The 20,705-nt window shown below is 40.4% G+C and overlaps 1 protein-coding gene across 1 annotated transcript in view; it reads left to right on the top strand.

Annotated features, from left to right (window-relative positions):
• SAAL1 (serum amyloid A-like 1) overlaps positions 1-8,571 on the top strand; it is a 13,888-nt gene extending 5,317 nt beyond the window's left edge. Inside the window, exons 2-12 of the mRNA XM_010179976.1 lie at positions 213-326; positions 1,561-1,644; positions 3,007-3,086; positions 3,453-3,512; positions 3,771-3,886; positions 4,941-5,124; positions 5,391-5,473; positions 5,618-5,806; positions 6,867-7,063; positions 7,593-7,685; positions 8,249-8,571. Of these exons, the coding sequence (XP_010178278.1) occupies positions 282-326; positions 1,561-1,644; positions 3,007-3,086; positions 3,453-3,512; positions 3,771-3,886; positions 4,941-5,124; positions 5,391-5,473; positions 5,618-5,806; positions 6,867-7,063; positions 7,593-7,685; positions 8,249-8,341 (1,224 nt within the window). The 5' untranslated portion in view covers positions 213-281 and the 3' untranslated portion in view covers positions 8,342-8,571. The remainder of the gene's footprint in view (positions 1-212; positions 327-1,560; positions 1,645-3,006; positions 3,087-3,452; positions 3,513-3,770; positions 3,887-4,940; positions 5,125-5,390; positions 5,474-5,617; positions 5,807-6,866; positions 7,064-7,592; positions 7,686-8,248) is intronic.
• Positions 8,572-20,705: the final 12,134 nt, after the last annotated feature.

The raw sequence follows: 20,705 nt of genomic DNA, 5'->3' as shown, positions 1-20,705 counted from the left end.
CGTGAGGGGAGAGGCCAGTAGGCCCGGTGCGACCGTGACCAGGCCCGGGGGAGGGGGGGAGCACAGACCACCACCGGTTGCCTAGTTGTGTGGGGCTTTTTTTTAAACTGCGACTGAAGCGATAGGTCAGTGTTGGTGTTTCATGACGTTTCTCGGTCGTAGCTCACGTACCGCCGTATCCCGGTGTGCCCCACCACCCCTTTTTCTCTCAGGTCATTAGCCCCGAGAAGACGGAGCCCACAGCGAGCCCCGAGGGAATCCCGACGGAACTGGACGAAGAGATGGAGAATGACATCTGCAAAGTGTGGGACATGTCGATGGACGAGGTAGGAGCGATGTGCGGGTGGGCCACAGCACCTGCCCTGTTTCTGTTGCTGACTCTGTTCGGTCAGAATCCTGCAAGTGGGAGAAGGCGCAGAATTAAGGGGGCTCAGTCAGCTTTTTGGTTTCGGTGGTGGTGTGTATTCTGTGGTTTGGCTGGCGGTGTCCTGTGAGGCAGTGGGCAGAGCTGGCGTGGTGAATAGGCATCAAGCAGGCTGCTTTTCAGGATGAGTGAGTACGTTGTGTGCATTCATAGGTGCAGCACTAGTTTGCAGAAGCAGGCCTTGTGTTGTGTCCTAGCTGCTGGACCCCATGCTGCTGTTTGAGGATGTAAAGCAGACCTGCATGTGAATGTAACAGAAAGAAGGTGGTCTGCCTGACCTTCCCCTCAGATGTCTAATGGATCATGTGGTGCTATTGCTTAGGATTAGCTGGCATAAATGATGCATAAATTGGTTTTCTATATTATGTGCAGGAGTTGAACTGAAGCTTGGAGTCAGTAGAAGCTATGCCTTAGCTGTAGCTGAAATTAGCTCAGACGCACAGCCTGTATCTACAGCAGTTTGATAATAGAGAGGCTGTCTCACAATAGGCATACTCTTCTGTAGCAACTGTAATGTGTCCTGCTAGTAAGCATAGTTTTCTCTGATCGATAAACAAGATTTTAAACTTGAGCTACAGACTCACAATGGCAATTTAACATAAGTTTTTGGTATTTTTCTCAGTGTTCTCAAATGCTGGAACAAATTTTCAAGAGATATATCTATTTTAAAAAGTTATTTTATTCCCCAACTCTTTGCTTAGATGTCTTAAACAAACATGAAAGATATGCCCTTAACTCCCAAATGGATTTCCTCTTTTATATGCTCTGATCAAAAGCAAATGGTAATCCTGTCCCTTGTTTCTTTTTGTTTGCCTGCGTAATGTGACTGTCTTAAAAACACGATATTTGCCGAATTCTGACTTAGCATCTCTGACCCTCTTGAGGCAGAGAGCAGAAGAAACTAAGTGTGACTTTTTGGCTCATTGTGTAACAAATCAGTGGCATCCTGAATCACTGTAGGGGCTCGCTGATGTTCTCTCATTGAAAAGCCAGGATGGTGGTGTAGCACATTATTGGCAATAACTGTTGGGAAATAACTGATTTTTTGTAGTGAGCTCAACATCTCTTTCGTCCAATCCTTGTGCTGTGAGAAACTGTTTGACTTGCATTTACTTCTCCTTTGACTTTCTCTACAGGATGTCGCTTTATTTCTTCAGGAGTTCAACGCCCCTGATATATTCATGGGAGTTTTTGCAAAGTCTAAATGCCCTCGCCTTACTGTAAGTATGGGCTGCCAAAAAGCTGTCCTATGTTACTAGAAGCAGAAGACAGCTATGTACGTGCATTTGCACGTATCTCCCTCATCCTCCCATTGCCTGTTTGCATAGGTTTGGGGAACAAGGAGAAGACACAAAATTAAATTTTAAAATGCTTTTTAAAGTGTTTTTAATATGACCTAACCAGTAAGTATTTCAGTGGTGCTGCAGCTGATATATGTCATTATTGATGAAGGACTTAGTTTATAAAATCTAGTTATAAGGCTTGTTATAAAAAGCCAGTAAAGACGGGCCTTATTTGTCTCATGATTACTGAACAGTCATTAATTTGTTTAGTCAGACCTACAAAAGTAATCTTAGCATTTAGGAACTGTTAGACACTACTACTTAACACATTTTTTTCTAACTGCCTTTGTTTTGATGTAATTTTCAGCTTGTATTACATAGCACACTAGCATTTGGGATTCAAAACAGGGTTTTCAAAGCTATTCAGTGTTGGTATAACTCTCCTTTCTCTGAAGTTACCAGATGCTTTACTTCAGGGCATACACACGGGCCTGTGAAAGTACAACCAAAATTTGGAAGTCAGTGCAAATTGGCTGTCATGGCTCCTTTCTTGAAATAGTGGCTGTTAGAGTGTCTGCTGTAGTTTAGCAGAGGTAATAGAACTTTAGTAAAGACAACCTTGGGTGATGAGGATTGATTTCCAGCTTAAAGTTGCTGAAAGTGAGGGATTACCAGGACATTGTGTGTTAGCACCAGTCACCTCCAGATGTTTTGGAGTTCTCACAGTCCACTTCATAGAAGCGTGCATCCTTTTAATGATTGTCTAGGCATGAATATCCTGATGGAATGCACTGCTTTGGTTGGTTGGGATCTTTGTTGGTTGGCTGGGTTTTTTTTTCATTTTTTTGAATCTCTGCAGTCAGGGATCTGCAATCAGTTCTGCTTCGCTGGAAGATTGTAGCGAAACCACTTTTGGGAGGAAGTATTTGTGAGGGCTGTACTTACGTGGTGATTTTTTTGTTCTTAGGACTCTTTATTGCTTTAATAATAGGGATGACAGATTAGCTCCAAAACAGTATACATAGGATATGCAAGCAGATTTGATTTCAAGATACATTCTTTTTTATGGAATGCCTTAACACCTAAATACGTAAATAGTGCCAGTCATGAGTATATTTTAGACTGGTCTAATAACATCCTGTAGAAAAATCTGTATCTGTGTCTTGAAACTGGTGGGTTATAAGAACTTGGAGATCAAACTGGAAAAGATCTTTGAACCTTTCTTACTTTTGTCTTATAGCTGTGGAAATAAAATGATGTGTTACAGTTGCTTCATTATACTGTGTTTTGGCTTTTCAGGAAATCTGTGTGGGAATATTAGGAAATATGGCCTGTTTCCAAGACATATGCATGTCCATTAGTAAAGATGAGAATCTCGGGTAAGTGTACATGCGGTTTGTACATGCACAAGTACTGCCTTTCTGGACTCACAATCAGGAGATCTGTCTTATAGAAGGAACTAAATTTGCCTGCCATCTTTATCCACCCCTTTTAGAATCACCGTATTTGAGTGGGAGTGAAGAAAAAAAAATGATACAGACCACTGCTTTTTTGTGTGTGTTTTTAATCGCCAGTCAAGTTCTTGACTCTCTTAAGTCCTGAAACACTGGTAGTGCATGCACAGTCTGGAAAAGTTGTTTTGATCTCAGAGGATGGCTGCAGCTATGAAATTAACCTTTTATGACTTTTATTTTTTAAACCAACATAGTTTTTGTTAACTCTTTTCTTACATTTTCTCCTTAAAGCCAAGTGTTGTTGCAACGTTTGTGTGATTCAGACTCTCCAACTCTTCTGGAAACAAGCAGGTAGGACATCTCAGAAATTAATGCATCGTTAGTGTAGTTCTGTGTTCTGAGACCTCAGAAGAGGATTGACAAGTGGGCTCACTATTTTATTTTCCTGTCATCCTATCCTTTCATCATTTCTGCATTGTTCTGGAATTGGTTTGTTGTTAGCTGGATTCCTGTTTCTGTCACATCATTCTCATTATTTTGCATTTACACTTGTACAGCTAAAATGAATGAATTGTCTTCTGATTTGTTAAATGGGCAATTCTTGTCTAGGTTGTTGTTAACTTGCCTCTCCCAGCCTGAGGTGGCCAATGTCTGGATCGAGAGAATCCGCGAAAACCCTTCTGTATATGACTGTGTTTGCTTTATCATGTCCAGCTCTACAAATGGTAAGTTGCCAAACAAGCTGGGAATTAGTAGGTGTTTGCAGAACAAAATAACAATTGAAATATGCAATTTCAAAGACACATATTTTGAATTGGGAGTACAGAATTTCTTTAAAAGTAAGCCTCCTTAATTTAAAGGATGCCAAAGTAAACTTGTCCTGCCTTTGTAGGTTTAGAAATACATATGAAACTAACCAGAAAAGCACCTGTAGAGGAAGAAGAAAGCTCGGGTGGGGGGATAAAAATCAGTCTAATAGAATTTGTTGTTGTTTGACACAGTAAAGGAAAGGATAAAGTCCTCATTCAGAGATACACGTATATCATTTTTGATCCTTGAAACAAGACTTCATTCTTTTTCAAACTGGATGTGTATTTTCCATTTTTAAAACTGCCATACTTGTGGAATGTGAACTGAAGGAATGATTCCGTTACTCTGAATGGCAGCTCAGTACTGCAGAGGCTTTGGGTATGCAGTCAGTGGTATACAAACCTCCCAGTGTGGTTTTTGCTAAATTAGCGCTGAGCACCTAATAATGGAAATATTTTGAATAACATTTATTTTTCATGTCCAGCTCAATTGTAACAGTAGTTATCATTTGTCTAGGAATCCTGTTAATTGAGCTTTTTCAGTTTGGTTGTGTTTATTTTAATGACATTGCTCAGAAGTCCTGCTCTGTCCAATTGAAATCGCAGATCTACTTAAGTAAAATGCAGATTGGCAGACATACGGTGAGCAGAAAACTGCATATTTAGGGACAAATCCTGGAAACCTTTACGACTTTTCAGGAACATGAAGTCTCTTTGCAGAGTAAAGTTCCAGCTTCATAAACGGCGTGATGAGGTAGAAGGAGTCAGTGGGCTTTCCAGCAATCCCTGTTTATCAAGCTGTTCACCTATCTGTGCCACAAAAAGGAAATCAACATTTAGTAGATAGTGACTGAAACTATTATATTTTAGCACTGAATTTACTCTGTATTCTCTATATTGTCATTTTGTGAGCTAATTTTTGCCCTTTGTTTTTAGTCTGGTTGAGATGTATACATTCTCTCTTGTGCAGTTGAATTGCTGGTAAAAGTGGGTGAAGTGGTGGACAAACTCTTTGATCTAGATGAAGAGTTAATGTTAAACTGGATTAAAAATGGCACGTGTCGGTCTGTGGGACCATCTGTAGACGATTCTCCCGAAGAACTTCCAGATTTTAAGATTGTGCCTTGTATACTTGAAGCAGCCAAACAAGTCCGGTATGTGAGACTTCTTTTTGGTTTCATGGCTGGGGAAACTCCTCAGAAGCTTGTAAAGGCCTGAACATCTTGATTTCAGTGGGAGCTGCATAGTTTGAGAAATCAGTAGCATACATTTCCTGTACTTATAATTTGAAGTGATTCAACTACTTTGTCAGCAAAGAGAGTGACAGTGATTGCCCATAGACTGCTGTGTGTCCAAAACACACAGAATACAAGCTCAGTAAAAAGATCTTTTTTCCTTTTTTTTTTTCTGTTCTGTGTAGATCAGATAATCCAGAAGGACTTGATGTTTATATGCATATTTTGCAGCTCCTGACCACGGTGGATGAGGGTATTCAGGCTATTGGTAAGACACTTGAATTGCTAACTATGATGGGATGAAGAATGGCAGTAATTTCTAGCTCATCAGAAATTTAATGGGGAGAAAAATAATTCACATACCTAGACTAAATTTGTTGGGTTGGTGGGTCCTCTTTCTTTCTTTCTCAAGTGCAGGCTCCTGATGGAGGAAAGGAGACTTGGAGTTTGCTTTATGACCTGGTTTGCCATGAGCTTTGCCAGCCAGATGATCCACCGATCATTGTGCAGGAACAGAAGACTGTGTTGGCCTCTATTTTGTCCGTGTTGTCTGCTATGTTTGCTTCACAGACAGAACAAGAATACACCACGATGAGGAAAAGCAAGTTGTGCTTTTTTCCTGGGTTTTTTTTTCTGTTTTTTTGGGGGTTTTTTTTTGGTTTTTTTTTTCTGTTTGTGTTTTGTTGGTTTTTTTTAAAGTTATTTTCACAGTTGACTTTTAAGTATGTGGGGTGGAAGGTGGTTAATTTATTACTGTTTACTAGAGATCAGAACACAGAATTCAGTTACATGTTTAAATACAGTAAGACTCTTTACTGGTGATTTCAAAAATCACAGCTAGCTCAAAGTTCAGTTACTGGATATCTCTGAACAGTTACAGTAGTAGAATCTACACATTCTGTTCAGTCTTCTCCATTTGGTAAACTAATGAAAATTGCAGAATTCATCTTTGCTAAAATATGAGGTCTTGACAGTAATCTTTTCTTAATAGAGGGAGATTCTACACTTACTTAAATTGTCTTTATCACATGTTGCTTCTCAATCGATTGACAAGTCTTTAGAATGAAAAGCCTATCTTGGAATGTTAGTCAGGGTCATGTGCAGCAGAAAGATGTTGTGTCGGTTTGGTTTATCAGAGAGGCTTCTCTAGATGTGAATTTAAACGTACTAGCCTCTCTGAGTTACTACTGGAGACATTTTCCTTCTCATACTCCTATCACTGGCATATACTTTTTATAGATAAGGGTTAGCTGGCAGAGAAAACAGTTTGTGTTCTCTACTACATTTTCACTTGCTGCTTTAAAACAGACTCTGAGTGACAAAACTCAACACTGTCAAAATAAATGTTCCAATATGGAATCACAGAATTATTGAGGCTGGAAAAGAGCTCTGAGATCATCAAGTCCAGCCCATGACCTAAGACTACCACATCAGCTAGACCATGGCACTAAGTGCCACATCCAGCCTTGCCTTAAACACCTCCAGGGATGGTGACTCCACCACCTCCCTGGGCAGTCCATTCCAGTGCGTGATCTTTTGTATAAAAGATCTGGTTGATGCTGTATAAAATCTTGCAGTGTGTTTCAAAATCTGAATGCCTTGAATGGTTGGGGAAAAATATTCAGTGTTAAACTTCCATTTTCTTGTTAACTGTATAATAGATATGCCTCTGATTGGGAGCTTGATTCGTATCTTACAATACATGGAGGACTGTGGGAAGAGATCTGTTGATAACTCAAAGGAATCCGAACAGGAAGAGAGTGGAAGGGCCGATGTAAATGAGGAAGATTTCCATTTAAAAATCTTGAAGGATATTTGCTGTGAATTACTTTCCAATGTGCTTCAAGAACTGACTAAGGTAAGAATAAACAAAGTTCTAGGAAGGATTTCTGCAGGATAGGTGAGAAAAAAGATGTTACTATTAATGTGGGCATTTTTTGTGCACGTGAAGTTGCATACTGGAAATGCGTTACAGAATTGATCGGAAAGCGAGTAGCAACATGTGCTAGACAGCAGGGACACTGGTGTTTTCTGAGCTGTATGCCCTCGGGGCCAGGATTCTGTATGATCAATTCTCTAGGTGTGTGCTGCTATTTCTTATGAATGAAAGCCAGTTTATTTAAGAAAATGAAGGTATCAATATATAAATTCACCTTCTCAAATGGACTTTTTTATTATGGGAGCGTTCAGATGAAGAGGCTTGTGTGGGCTTTCACACCTTTTTGTATTAGCTACATCTGGCACTCTCCAAGAACTGTGAGTTCTGGTTGTTTTACCCGTTTTTGAGAATGAAGCACACGCTGTAGACACTGTGTGCACAGTTCTGAGTTTCTTCTTTCAGCAACTGTTCATTACATGCTAGTTGTATTTCTGATTTTATTTTCCAGGAAAATACGTTAGAAGGACTACACCAGGGACATCTAAATGAACAGACATGTTCCTGTGCATTTCAGAACCTCTTACCTCTGTATTTCACATCGGTGAGTATATGGCAAGATCTTTAACATAGCTGAAAAATGACAACTCGGATGACAAAGCCTTTTAGGATCAGCTGTAGAGGTAGGACACAGTTGCTCAGACACGGGTAATACGCCATTCTGGACAGTCTTACCCTTTCTGTCTCTTCTGGCTTACTTCAGCCAGAGCTTTGCCTAGATCATCAGCTGATAGAAAGGTCAAACTGTACTGAAAGGAATGGATGTCTGCAAATTTATGCTAGCTGAAAATTTGTCCTGTACATTTTTATAGAATAATTGTTCTAAATATTTTTCATAGAGAGCTTTTCTTTGTATACGTTTAAATAATAAAATAAGAGTTTGGGGAAGGTGATAATGTTTTAGAATTTAGACCAACTGAAATGGTGGGGTTTAGGAGGAAGGTATCTACTGTGGAGCATTTTCCATTATTCTTTGCACTGGCTGCTGCTGGTGGGAAGATACAGGAGTAGAGAAACCCTCTGTACCAAGTATAAGAATTCTGTGTGCCATGCAGATTTGGTTTTTATTGTCTATTTTTTTGTGTGTGTTTGCAAATGTATTTCCAGGTGGAGAGTTTCCTTGAAGTTCTGCGTGAGGCTGATCAGACACTGGCTGACAATCTAGAGAAACGTTTCCCAAACCTGAAGGTTCATGCCTAAGAATGCACATGAAGTATTTTCCTTCTTTGCAATGAAGGTTTTTGACTGTTTCATTAGTGTTTCAGAAATCCAGTTTTCAGTAAATGCAGGATAATGAGGCAACCTCCTTACCAACAAGTGGCTTTTAAGAACTATTCCAGGTAACCCTGATTAAACCTAGGCTTAATCTGGTCTTCATGGGTAAGGAAATTACTGTAAACTCAGTTCTGCATCTTTCATCCTGTTTGCTCTGATGATGAGAGACTGTTGATTCCTAATTGTTCTCCTGCAGTGTAGTGTTCTTTGAATAACTCTTGATTCTGTGCTTTTCAACTTAAATTGAAACAGCAAAATAAATTAAATGCACTGAGTAGATTTTCAGCATGATGCTGGTTTCTTCGAAGTTGCTGTTGGCAAAAGGGGAGGATCGATCAGTAGGAAATCCCAAATGTCCTCTGCCTAAGAACCTTCAAGCACCTGATGAAAACAGAGTTTAATTACACAGAGTTGTTTGGGTTTTTTCTTCCTTTTTTTTTCTTCTTTTTTTCTTCTTATTTTTTTCTTCTTTTAGATCATTATCTTGAGCAGGTGTTGTAACAGAAATTTTTCATCCTGCTCCTTTAAAATCTTCACACGTCTTACACTGAAGCCTCTTCCACACTGCAGCTCTGAGCTGTGGCGTCTGGGTCCTGTGCAGTTTAAGGAGTTTGGGAGCATGGTTACCGATGCTCTGTGCTGCAGCTTCCAACCACTGCAGCCAATTATCCAGAGTTAGAGTTGTAAGGCAGGTTTGGATTTAATCTGTGGCTTACAAACTATCTGCTTTTTTAAAACAGTCCATAGTTAAGTTTGGGAATGTAAGATGTACTAGACAATTCTTTCCTCATTCACATGTCTTATGAATTATCTGTGAATGACATTAGAAATGCCACGTTATCCTTGTGTTTTCAGGGGAGCTTAAGGTGTTAGGTCACTTGCAGTAAATTCAGTTTACAGTCTTCTAAAAACCCCACTTTTAATTTTGTTATGGTTTAACTGCATTACGTTTTTAGATCACGTGCCTGCATGCAGGGCAGCTAACATTTTCTGTGTCATAAGATGGCATAGCAACACATCAGCTTCACTGTTCCTATAAATGAGAGTGTAAAACGATTGGGCTTTGTTAGGTTGGAGACATAAAAGAAAATGGGAACCAGAGCACGGAGAGTAACTTAGACCGTATACACACATTCCCTGGGTCTCCAGTTTTTTATAGCCTTTAAGTATTGTGCTGGGCCATGTTTTGCTCGCCCTGAGTTACCTGTATATGTGGTAAAATACAGTGTGTGTATATGTATATAGCCTTTCTATCCAAACTTCCAGTTTTCTAAAATACTGTAATTTAGTAATTCCCCTGGGCTGCAAGCAGCATCTTAGTTGTTGGCAGGGGATGTAGAATTTCAAATACATGACTTGTGTCACAGCAAGAATCGCCATGGTTTCTATCAATTTTTGTATGCTGTGTTTATTGGAGAAAACTGGCAACTGTGAATGGGATGACAGCATCTTTCATACTACTTCTACAGTTTTGGGATATTTTCTTAAACCTACAGATTTGTAATAAAGTTCTTTTTAAATAAAAACTTGTATGCTTTCCTTCATTCTAAGTGTCAATTCAGTTTGTTTTCTGAGCCACTGGAAATGTCCATTACTGTCGAGTACATCATTTATAAGAGGAAGATCGAACCTCTTCATAATGTCGACGTCCTGTAAAATATGTTGTCCTTCGTTGGATATTCATTTTAACTCTCTTGCTTTCTTTGCTCAGTCATTTTTATGGTCTGGAGGTTAATGTCTCTCTCATCCGGTTGTTAAGACTTTTCTGACCTTAGTTTGTCCCCAGGTGTAGTTGTTGAAATTTGGCAGTAGTCGTTGAATGTAATGTACAAAAAAGCTGAGACAAGATCTGTTGTTTTATCTTGTTCCTTCTTCATTTCAGTACACAAATATCCATTATTGGCTGATTAATTGTTAAATGTGGTATCACTAATCACAATGAGTAGGTGAGATCATTTCCCTGATATAATTATTGCCAGAGATGGATGATACCTGATGCCTGTCATGTGGTAGAAAAAATGGCCAATGCCAACAAATGGGAAACCAACTGGGTCCCATCGTCCCACTTTTCTGCCATAGGAGAAGCTGTAGAAAGGGGTCCATCACCTTGCTTCGGCAGAACGATAGCTCAGGTATGCTGGGAACCTTTATCCTTGATAAACATGGTGAAATGGAGAGGGAATTCCCTATTTGCCCCACCAAACAGCTGCTCTTGTGCAGCCTGTGCTGCATGGGGCAGGCAGTGCTGTCTTTAGGAGGAAGAGGCTGCTGCCAAATTGAGTGCAAGGTAAAGATGCAATGCTTTTGGCTTTCAGATGTGAAAGAAACTGGTAATGGGTGAGCGATGTTTGGAAATGTTGTGTCTTGCCAGCAGGGCTCTCCCTTAGCCTGTGCTTCATGAACATTATGTGGGGTTTTTGGTGGTGGTGGGGTTTTTTCGAGCAGTGGGGAGGGTTGGAGGATGTTCAAATTTTGAGGGGTTGGAGTGGGGTTTTTGGTTTTTGTTTGGTTCTTTTGTTCCCTCTCCTAGCCGTGCCTTAACACCAACTGGATCTCTGGACTGGTTGATTCAGAATGGATATCTGTACAAGCAGGTGAGCAGCTTTCTTCCAGACCAAAGATCTGATTACCTCCATAACATCCTCCTCTGGGGAAAAATGAGAAGTACTTGTCATTGCTTTGTGCAGAGCAATGAAGAAAAAATGGTCTCTGAAGCACTGAACAGGAACGTGGTCCTGCGTGGACAGAACCAGATGTGAATTGGTGGCCTGAGAACAACTTGAAAACTCTGGTAGAAATCAGACTGGAAGGCCTTTCTTTAAATTAGACTTAATAGATCCATGTAATAATTTAATTATTAAAAATAGGATTCTAGCATTCTTTTGACTCATATTTTATCTATATTTGGCATCTTTATCCCATGTAGTAAATTCTTCCTGGTGGAGCAAAGCACCATAAAACCAAAGAAATTTGATACATGGGGGAAAAAGACCAACGACATTAGAGTGCTTCATCTGCTCCCTTGACAGTAAGAGGAGATTGTTGATGCTGTTGATATCCTGAAGCTTGCCCAATATTCATGTCACAAACCTTTCTAAACCATGAAACCTAATATGCTGAGAAGTCGTTTTCTATGCTTCTCCATGTTCAGGTCATTCTGCTTTCTTAATTTTCATAAATCTTTTAGTTCCTATTTTCTTGTAACTGCTATGGTGATTCCTTTTTCTATAAGACTGTGATGTTAGGATTGACTTTTTTATAACTACCTTCCGTTGTAATTTTTTTTTACATTCAGCTTAGTAACAATCTTTAAGTCAGTGATCTTCACAGATTATTATACTGGTATGAAAAGGTATGGACATGTTACTGTGGTTTTGTTTGCTTTTAAAATCTCTGCTCTTTCCCACTAGCCTTATTTTGGCTGTTACTGAGTTACAAAAACAGCAGTATCTCTGTTATCTTTTCACTCAAGAATTTGCTTCTGTTTCTAGAGCAGAATCTCTTGGTCACAGCAGTTCCTTAGCCTATCCTTTATTTTCACCTTAAAATGAAATGTCCTTTTTTTCCTTTATAATGCTTGTTTACTTATTTTTTTTGTTCTAGGTGATGCTGAAATTCATGTGCTCTGCTAAGCTCAATAAGAAAGGAATAACCTGCTACACCTGGGGCAAGGACCAGTCTGCTGTAATATTCTACAATTTCTCCAAAATCCTTCAGGTGAAGACAAACAGAAGCAGGGAGCAGCTCCCCAGCCGCAGGTGTGCGCGCCAGTCACGCAGTCAGCGTGCCTGTCAGTGGGAGCTGACAGGGCATGTGCTAAGTGAACCTGACATCACAGGGCGGATAAAATAAACCAGGTTATTTCCAATAGCTATCAGCAGAGGTTTTGCAATGGGAAATACTGCTCCTATTCCTCCTTTTATTTGCCTCTCTGATTCAATTATTTACCTCTTTTCTAAAAATAAAAAAGGTTTTATAATGCAAGGAGCTGACATCTGAGATTGGTTAGAGAAAAGGTTTGCTTCTGGGTTGCTACTGTAAAGAAAATGAACAAACCCAGAGAAAACCCACTGGGGTTCTGTTTTCTTCCTTCCTGGTCAGGTCTTTGGGAGTTAGCTGCGTGCCTTAATGATGTCTCAGAAAAGTCTGAGAGCTGAATTTTTCACACAGACTAATGCTAAAAAGAATGCTTGAAAAGGTAACAGTGGTAGGATGCTCTGAAGAGAAGTAAGGCAGCAATACTAGAGGAAGAAAAGAGGTGAATAAGGGATACCGGAGAAAGAAAACAGGAAAAAACCTGGAAGAATTCTAAAAAGGGATAAATAGTAAATGTGATGTTGAAGGAGAAAAGTATTAAATATTAGTAACAATGTTAACATTCTCGATTTTTCTGTACATTAGCTGATGTGCAGTTACCTATCAAAAAGTACGACTGCGATGATGTCTGTTTTCAAAGCTGAATCTCCTTTGTAGTTTTTCCTGCTGTCATGGAAATGAGATGAGTTAAAAGTGAAGGTGAGACCTTCAAAACCACAGCAAGTGGGCAAACTGGTATTGCTTGGGTTTTTAAATTCTGGTTATTTCTTGTTTTTTAATTACTATTCACCACCTCACCCCCTGTCTTTGCTGGCCGGCTGAGGCATCAGGTGGCTGTTTCCTGATGGAGGCGAGGCAGTTCCAGGTGACGCATGCCCTTGCCTTGCACAGGTCATGAACCTGGCATAGGTGAGATCTGAAAGCAGAGTCCTGCAGGGTTGCTGCTTGAGTTGCACATTGGTTTGAGATGAGCGCAGCAGACTTCAGCGTACTCCTGGTTTTGAGAACTAGTTAGGTATTGAGGGGAGGGGGCCTGCTTGCTGCCTTCCTGTCTTTACTCAAGGAGAACAAAATCCTGCTCAGTCTTTAACAGCAGTCAGTAAAAGTACAAATCTGCAGTCTTGAATTTGACTTCAGTGTTTTATATGAAATCATATTTACTCAGAAACAGTGTGAGGTTACTACATTCTGTTACTACGAGGATAAAAATCCGGTTCTTGGTGTAACATGCTCGTACATCCATGGTAGTTTCTTCATGCATGTGGAGGAGGCATGGTGGCCACCCACGTTTGTGCCTGTAATAACTGAAGTCCCGTGTTGTTGACACTTCCCCAGTTTATGTCCTTTCATCCACTTTCCAAGGAAACCTTAGAAGAGCAATCGTACCTTGATATTCTGTGTTGCAATGATGGCAGTTGGTTATTCTGTGTTTTAGGTTATGCAAACTCCACTTTAATTTTGCAACGAGCTTGTATCAATATTGTTTTTGTTGTCATGTATATAATTTTTGGTGACAGCCCTATTTAAAGAAGCTGTAACTTTAACAAGCCATCTGTTAGCCTTACGTAGAAAGGAAACGCTTTTGTCAATTACTCTAATGAAATCACAAAAATCATTTCCTGGTCTCCAGTTGTGGACCAGTCATCCTATCTTCTGTCAATAGGAGGATATTGAAACACACAGGAAAGTACGTACACACTTTTATCCTGCCCTGCAATATAGTCACAGTGTTGTATTTTAGTGCAGCAAATCCAGTGATGTTAGAAGGTTTTATTTTCCATTAAAAATTCTCTGTAGTGCACAGACTCTTTTATTCAACATCAGAGAGTGTCCTCATTAGTCAGGTAGGAAGGCTGGGCAGAGGAACCACAGGAAGACATTTTGACTTTATGCCAGTCTAATTAGTAAAGATTTTTATTTCATGAGTTAAGAGAGTAGAAAGGAAGGATAAACACTTCAGCTTAGGTGGATATAAACAGAACTGTAAACTAACTCAGTTTTGTCATTTGGGATGAGGCCACTAGAAAGGCTGAATGGAAGGAGGATAAATAGCGAGTAGAAAAGGCTGGAGTAATGGGAAAGGGCAAAACAAATGGTGAAAACATGGAAGAGCAAGGAAGGATTTGAGCTTTGTGAGCTCTTTATGACATTTATGAGGGGATAAAAAGAAACATGGGAATTTGCTTATGAGGTGGCAAATGACATGGGCCCAAGGGAAGTATTTGAGGGACAGATGTGTTGGCACTATGCAATGGGAGCTGTTGAGGTGGGGAAGTCCTTTTCCACTCCCACCTCTTGAAGAGGTTTTGACAACTCCTAAAAGGGGGTGGGAGATAGATGTGGAAGATACTGGCATGGAGTTCCTCTGCAATGGGATTATAGTTGCCCAGTGCATGTATTTATGGGTACAAGGGACAAAACAAGCAAAACCAGCAAGGTGTAGCCCAGAGAGGCAAACTTCTTGCTTCTGCAGCCTTTCTGGATGCCAGAGCAGGTGGGTGAGGACAGCATCTGTGAAAGTGTGTCTTGGAGCCCGCCTGGGGTTGCTTCCCTCTTGACCAGAGCTCTCAGAGAGGAGCTTAAGGATCAGAATCAGATCTTTTATTGCAATGTTGTCACTAACTTCCACCAGCAGATCTGGAGCCAACCCTCAAGATAGACCCCTTGAAAATGACCTCATTAATGTTTATAAATTTGTAAAGAGTGAGTGTCAGGAGGAAGGAGCCAGGCTCTGCTCTGTGATGTCCAATGACAGGACAAGGGGCAATGGGAGCAAACTGGAGGGTGCCAGAGCACTGAACAGGCTGCCCAGAGAGGTTGTGGAGTCTCCTTCTCTGCAGACATTCAAAACCTGCCTGGACGTGTTCCTGTGTGACCTGGTCTGGGTGATCCTGCTCTGGCAGGGGTTGGACTGGATGAGCTTTCGAGGTCCCTTCCAACTCCTAACATTCTGTGATTCTGTGAAAATAATCTCAGCACTACTTCACAGCTTTCATCTTTTGCATTAGAAGGGCTCTTAATACTGCAGCACTCTCTGTGTGGTAGACTTGTTTTCAGTCCACAGTGTAACGGCTGAGCGCACTTTTTTGGAAGAACCTGCTGAATGCGACACAGTCTGATGTGGTTACCCTCGTAGGGTAAAGGAACTGCTGTCATGATTCATTTAACCAGTCATTCTGCTGATCTCCCGGTTTACTCAGACTTGAAAGAAGTAAACTTAATTAAACTAAACAAAGCTCTTTTCCTTCCCACACATGCTCCGGGCCCTTTTGCTGCTTTTGAGGGATAATAAACAGCTTATGAATAGCAGGTGCAGTCTTTGTTGTTGTTGACCTGTTGCAGAAGGCCAGCAGGAGAAAGATTATGCACAGGTGCAGTATGTGCATGGCATCAGAGGAAGAGGACACATGGTTGTTTGAATATTTTATTTTAAAATTAAATTCCTGTGTTTGGTTGGCAAAAGGATAAAATTGCTAAGGTTTTGATGTTGCCCGTTGCAAGTCAAGACAGTTTTGACAAAATGTGGTAATGTTCAAGTTGAAGCCTTAAGAAAACGGAGGAAAGAGATAAAAGAGGTTTGAATTCAGTTCTCAGCTTATCCAAAGGCTTTTTGTATTTAATCACCCTAAGCCAGGTAAGGCCTTGGTGCCTTGCAATGTGATTCCACAACGGATCTATTTTAAGTGTTTTCCCCCAGCCAGAAGGGACTGCCGGTTCAGTTGTACTGCTCAGCTGTCTGCCTGTGTTTTTGAGAGTGTAACCACAGATTTTAAGTGGTTTCTTTGTCAGGCCACAGATGGAGTACGTTGTTTTCCAATGTGGGCTTTCTGCCTCCTCTCAAACGGAGCTGCTCCTGACAGCAGCTTAGGCCTGCCCCCTCTAACACCACCTCTTCGCTTCTAGCGGTGTGTGTGCTGGAGGGAGATGTAATCACGCGAGACAGTTTCCGTATGTCCTACTACATCAGCTTAGATCATGTGTTTGTCACACAGATGACACAGCATGTCAGTATGCAGATGTCATTTATGGTGTGCTGTGGCCCAGTTTACCAGCAAATCTCTGATAACTACTGTTACCGTGTAGTTTTCAGGGGAATTTGCAGCTGCCTAACAGGAAATTCATTCTAGACTGTATTTTCTTACTTGTTTGCACTAATAAGGTAAGAGAAGGTGAGTGGGGTGAAGAAGCTTAATAAAAGCAAGAAATACCCAATCTATTTAATCTCCTTTGTCCTCCGGAGCTGTTCTCCCATCAGTTGAAAACAAGGTTGATTAAACACAATTTGTCCTTGACTAAAAACAGATTTAAAAACAAGCAAATATTTTTTCCAGGTAGTTTGCCAGATATTAAAAATTAGTTTGACCCCTTTCAAATTAACTTTTTTCTCATATTTTCTTTCTAAAAATAAGTACTCTCTTTCCCCATCCCTAGCTCTTTTCCATTTAATTCCCAAAAGTATAGTGAAAACAGGGGAGGTACTGTTAGTTCACTACATACACTGTTGTGAATTGCACCAAGCTCTGCTTGATCAAACACATCTTCATAAAATCTTCATTAACCTGTTCTGGTCTAGACTTGCATCCTCTCGTCAATACTCAGTTATGTCTCTGCTCACAGTTTACCACCCTAATCATTTATCCATTATCCTGGTTACTGTTTAGCTAATGCTTTTAGCCTTGAATATTCTTATGATATTAAATTTCTCTGAAACAAAATTTGCACCAAGTGTCACTAAAAGCAAAGCCCCCATCAGGCAGATGAAACTCATTAGTGTTACCTTTCAAGGAGCCTTTCTTTGATGCAAACTAATTCATTTTGCCCTGTTGCTAAATTGTCCTAACTGTAATAGGAGGTAAAAATCTAATAAGATAAAAGAAACTCAGAGGGGAAAAAATGTCTGTATGAGAACACAGTGAGATGAATGGCTTTTGCTAATCTTGGAAATGATGATGTGTTTTGCAGCTCTGAGGCTGAACAATTTACAATCACTGGTATGTTTAACATCCCTACTGCGAATTGATGGGTTTACATTGCTTGCTGGTTTTCATCCTTACAGCAGAAAGTAACTGTGATTTAATTTACTTTGTTCATGCTGACCAGTGGTCAGTGTTAGTGCCTACACCAGAATCTGCCTTCAGTAGTCTGCTTTGCTGTGCCCACACCAGGATTTCAGCAGATGGCTGGGTGTCTAAAGTCTGTCTTGCAGACCGAGAACAGTCCTTCAAGCTCATTCCACCTTGAAACACTAATGGAACATAACAGGTTGTCTAAGAATGAAAAATCTGGCCACATCCTCTGTTTGAGAAAGGAGGTGAAACAGATACATAAAACCTGCTGTAACAGGCAGACCTAGTGTCTTTTATGACTCTTCGGACCTTAGAATCTGCTCTTGATTTCCCTTGGCCTTACTATTTTTAAGGTGTGTGAAAGATATTGAATGCAGCCTTTCTGCTTCTTACATTCAACAACTCTAATGTTGGATGAACTTCCTAAATGAATAGGAATATGGCAGCAGCTGGTTACTGGCACATGCTCATGGTAAGGCTGTGTTGTCAGAAGTGCCTGAAGAGCTCTCGTCCTCTTTTCTAAGAGGATCAAAGTCTGCTGAATCGCTTTCTGAGCTGCGCTTACTCATATCATTAACAAGTACAAAGCTTTCTCCTTTGTTAGCTTGTTCCACCTCACTTTGAATGCAAAATATGCTGCTGTTATACTAATTAGGCCAACAGGCTGAGGTTAACAAACAGCCACTTCTCTTATCAGCGGCCTTATTTATGCATTTGACTATTTTGCTTTGTGTTTGCCTATGAGGTAAAAGAACTGGATAATTATTGAGGTTTTTCAATAGAAATGATAACACAGTAGAAATAGTGCTAACAGGGTGGTCCCTCAATGCATGCAGTCCACTTCTACTACCCTTTCTGCTTAAGGGATGGAGAAGTATTGGGACCTGGCCAGAAGTAACTGCTGGCTTTGGATCCCATGTTACTCTGAGTGCTGAGAGTGGCTGTTTTCAGTGTCGGTTGCTGAGGTCGCCTCTGACTCCTTTTTTCGGATGCTTTGTGTTTCATATTCATGTTAAGCATTTTGCACCCTGTACTCTGAGCCAGCTGGTGCAGGAGCTCTGTTGCTTCCTGCAGATTTAACTTGAGGTGACTTGGCCGATGCTGAGCAGATAAGGAAAAAAATAGTAAGTTGTAACTGGCACTTTTGTATTCACTAATTCCAGAGCAGGTGGAGCAAAGAGCTCTCTTAGGACTTTGGTTCCCAGTCAGAAAACAGCTTTGTTTGACATGCAGATGATATTAAATTTGTGATAGCATATTCACTGGTTATAACAAATCAGAGCAGTGTCTTAACTAACCTTTTGTAAAAAGCTTGCAAGGGTCTTGATAGGAAAAACTACACCTTGTTTGCTCAGAGCAGCACATAACTCATGTCACTCGTGATTTTATTTAGCTTTTATCAAAAGAAAAAGATATTACCTGCCTCAGATGAAAGTGCCAATATTATTTCTTTAAACAGTCCAAAGTAAATATACAGTGAGTGGTCTGTTGGCTAGATGTGCTTCAGTAGATTTACACAGCATCTCTGGCTTTTCAAAATAAGCTATTGATACTACAGCTGGCCAAATCATGCTAAGTGGGTAATTTGCCTGATTGGTTCTTGCACTTTTCATTGGAAAAAGATATTTGTAAATGTTTTCAATAATTGTGAAATTAAATTCCCTTTTTTATTTTTTGCTTATTAACTGCTTATGAATCAAATGTTTTATGATTCAACAACTATTCAGTAACATGGAGAGTTAACCAATTGCTAAACCACACTCACAGGGAGTGAGTAGCTCAGCCTTCCCAGTAGCTGAGTTACTGCACCGAGATTTCCAGGTGTTTCTCAGCAGTTGTGCTGAGTACAGCACATGACACAGTTGTAGCCTCATGCAGATGAAAGGTTGGGTGAATTGCTCTGGGAAATGTTTGGTGGAAGAATGGTGGTTCACAGAAGAAGAGAGCAAATGGAAGAATTCCCCTGTTGAAAGGTGGGGATTTCAGATCCATACATACTTAGAAAATTTGGAAAGCTTTTGGATTTGGAGCTGTTTCACACTCAGCATTCAGGTAAATCACCTAAACCACAATGATAGGTTATCTCCTTTAAGTGAGAGAAGTCAAAGGATGGGAGAATGAAGGTTAGAAAGTGAATGCAAGTGAGTGCTGCTGCTTAGGTGTTGTTACAGTCAATGCTTTATAAATATTAAAAATCAGTAGAAGAAAATGAGTCAGATTTCCAGGACACCCATTTTTCAGGCATCAGTATATTAGGGCATCCATAAAATTCAAGCAGAATATGAGGAAGGTCTGTAAAACCCATACTGGAGAACAAACTTTTTCAAAGGACTGCATGATATTCTTCTTCATTCTTCCCTGCAACTTGCATAGTGCTTTCCTAAGTGCCATGTGGTTCTTAAAGGCATAACTTGTCTGCAGCAGTTAATTAACAGAAAGGCAGAGGGTTGTGATTAGAATTTGCTGTAGTCTATTCTGGAGAAGGTAATTGTGATTACAGCAGACTTAGTATTAAGTCGTGTTAAACCTGGTTTGTTCAGGGATTTAACACTTCATATCTTTTTCTTAGAAAAGCTTTGAGTGGCTGCATTGCCTCAGGCAAATGCTCCAGGTTGGAAAGGGAGATTTCTGGGCCCAATGAAGTCCAAGGGATGGCTGAGAAGGTTTACATCCCAGAAGTGATGTTGTGAAATTACCTCACTGGAGATGAGAGAACTTTCTCCTACCACGTGGGGAAAGGTGGTAATTCACACTGATGACCTTGATGGGATTGAGAAGATTTTAGGGCTGACAGATTCTCTCCTTTAGTCTTGCTGTGTTCAGGTGGATAATCTTCTCTTTCAGCAGAAGATTAATATCGCTGCAGATTATTCCCCTCCCACCTTTCCATGGTTCTTGCCTTATCAGTTGTGACCAGTTGAACAAAATCACCCTCTGACCGTTGGAGCACTTGGGAGCACCTGTACTACATTGATTTTTTTAAAATTATTTTTTTAATTTTCCTTCTCTTTTCCAGACTAGCTTTCTCAAAGTGTTGGTGAATACAAGGCTTGTGCTGTGTCTGGAAAGATGTGCCACCCCTACATATTTTAGCTGCGACCCGTGATGAACAACCTATCTCAAAGTGGGAGAAAGAGACAAAGGGCAGAAGGTTTATGTTGTCCCGTTTCACAGACAGCAAATGACAGTCCCTTTACTCTGTGGCTTTCTAGGGAGGCGAAGATCTGGAGGTGTGACAGTTTGTATTTAACACTTTTCAACCTAAAATTTTCCAGAGCATTTATCTACAGATGTGTACACAGAGTGTCAGCATCACTGTCTGGTTGCAAGCTCTACTGTCAAGTTCATGCTTTGGAGAACAAAACAGAAACCTCTCAAAAACTGGAGGAGAAGAGTGACCTCTGAGA

The sequence above is a fragment of the Mesitornis unicolor genome, unplaced genomic scaffold (assembly GCF_000695765.1).
Source record: "Mesitornis unicolor isolate BGI_N332 unplaced genomic scaffold, ASM69576v1 scaffold4350, whole genome shotgun sequence".
NCBI classification, from domain to species: domain Eukaryota; kingdom Metazoa; phylum Chordata; class Aves; order Mesitornithiformes; family Mesitornithidae; genus Mesitornis; species Mesitornis unicolor.
The sequence above is the reverse complement of the archived record's forward strand: the minus strand, read 5'-3'. Positions and strand labels throughout refer to the sequence as shown.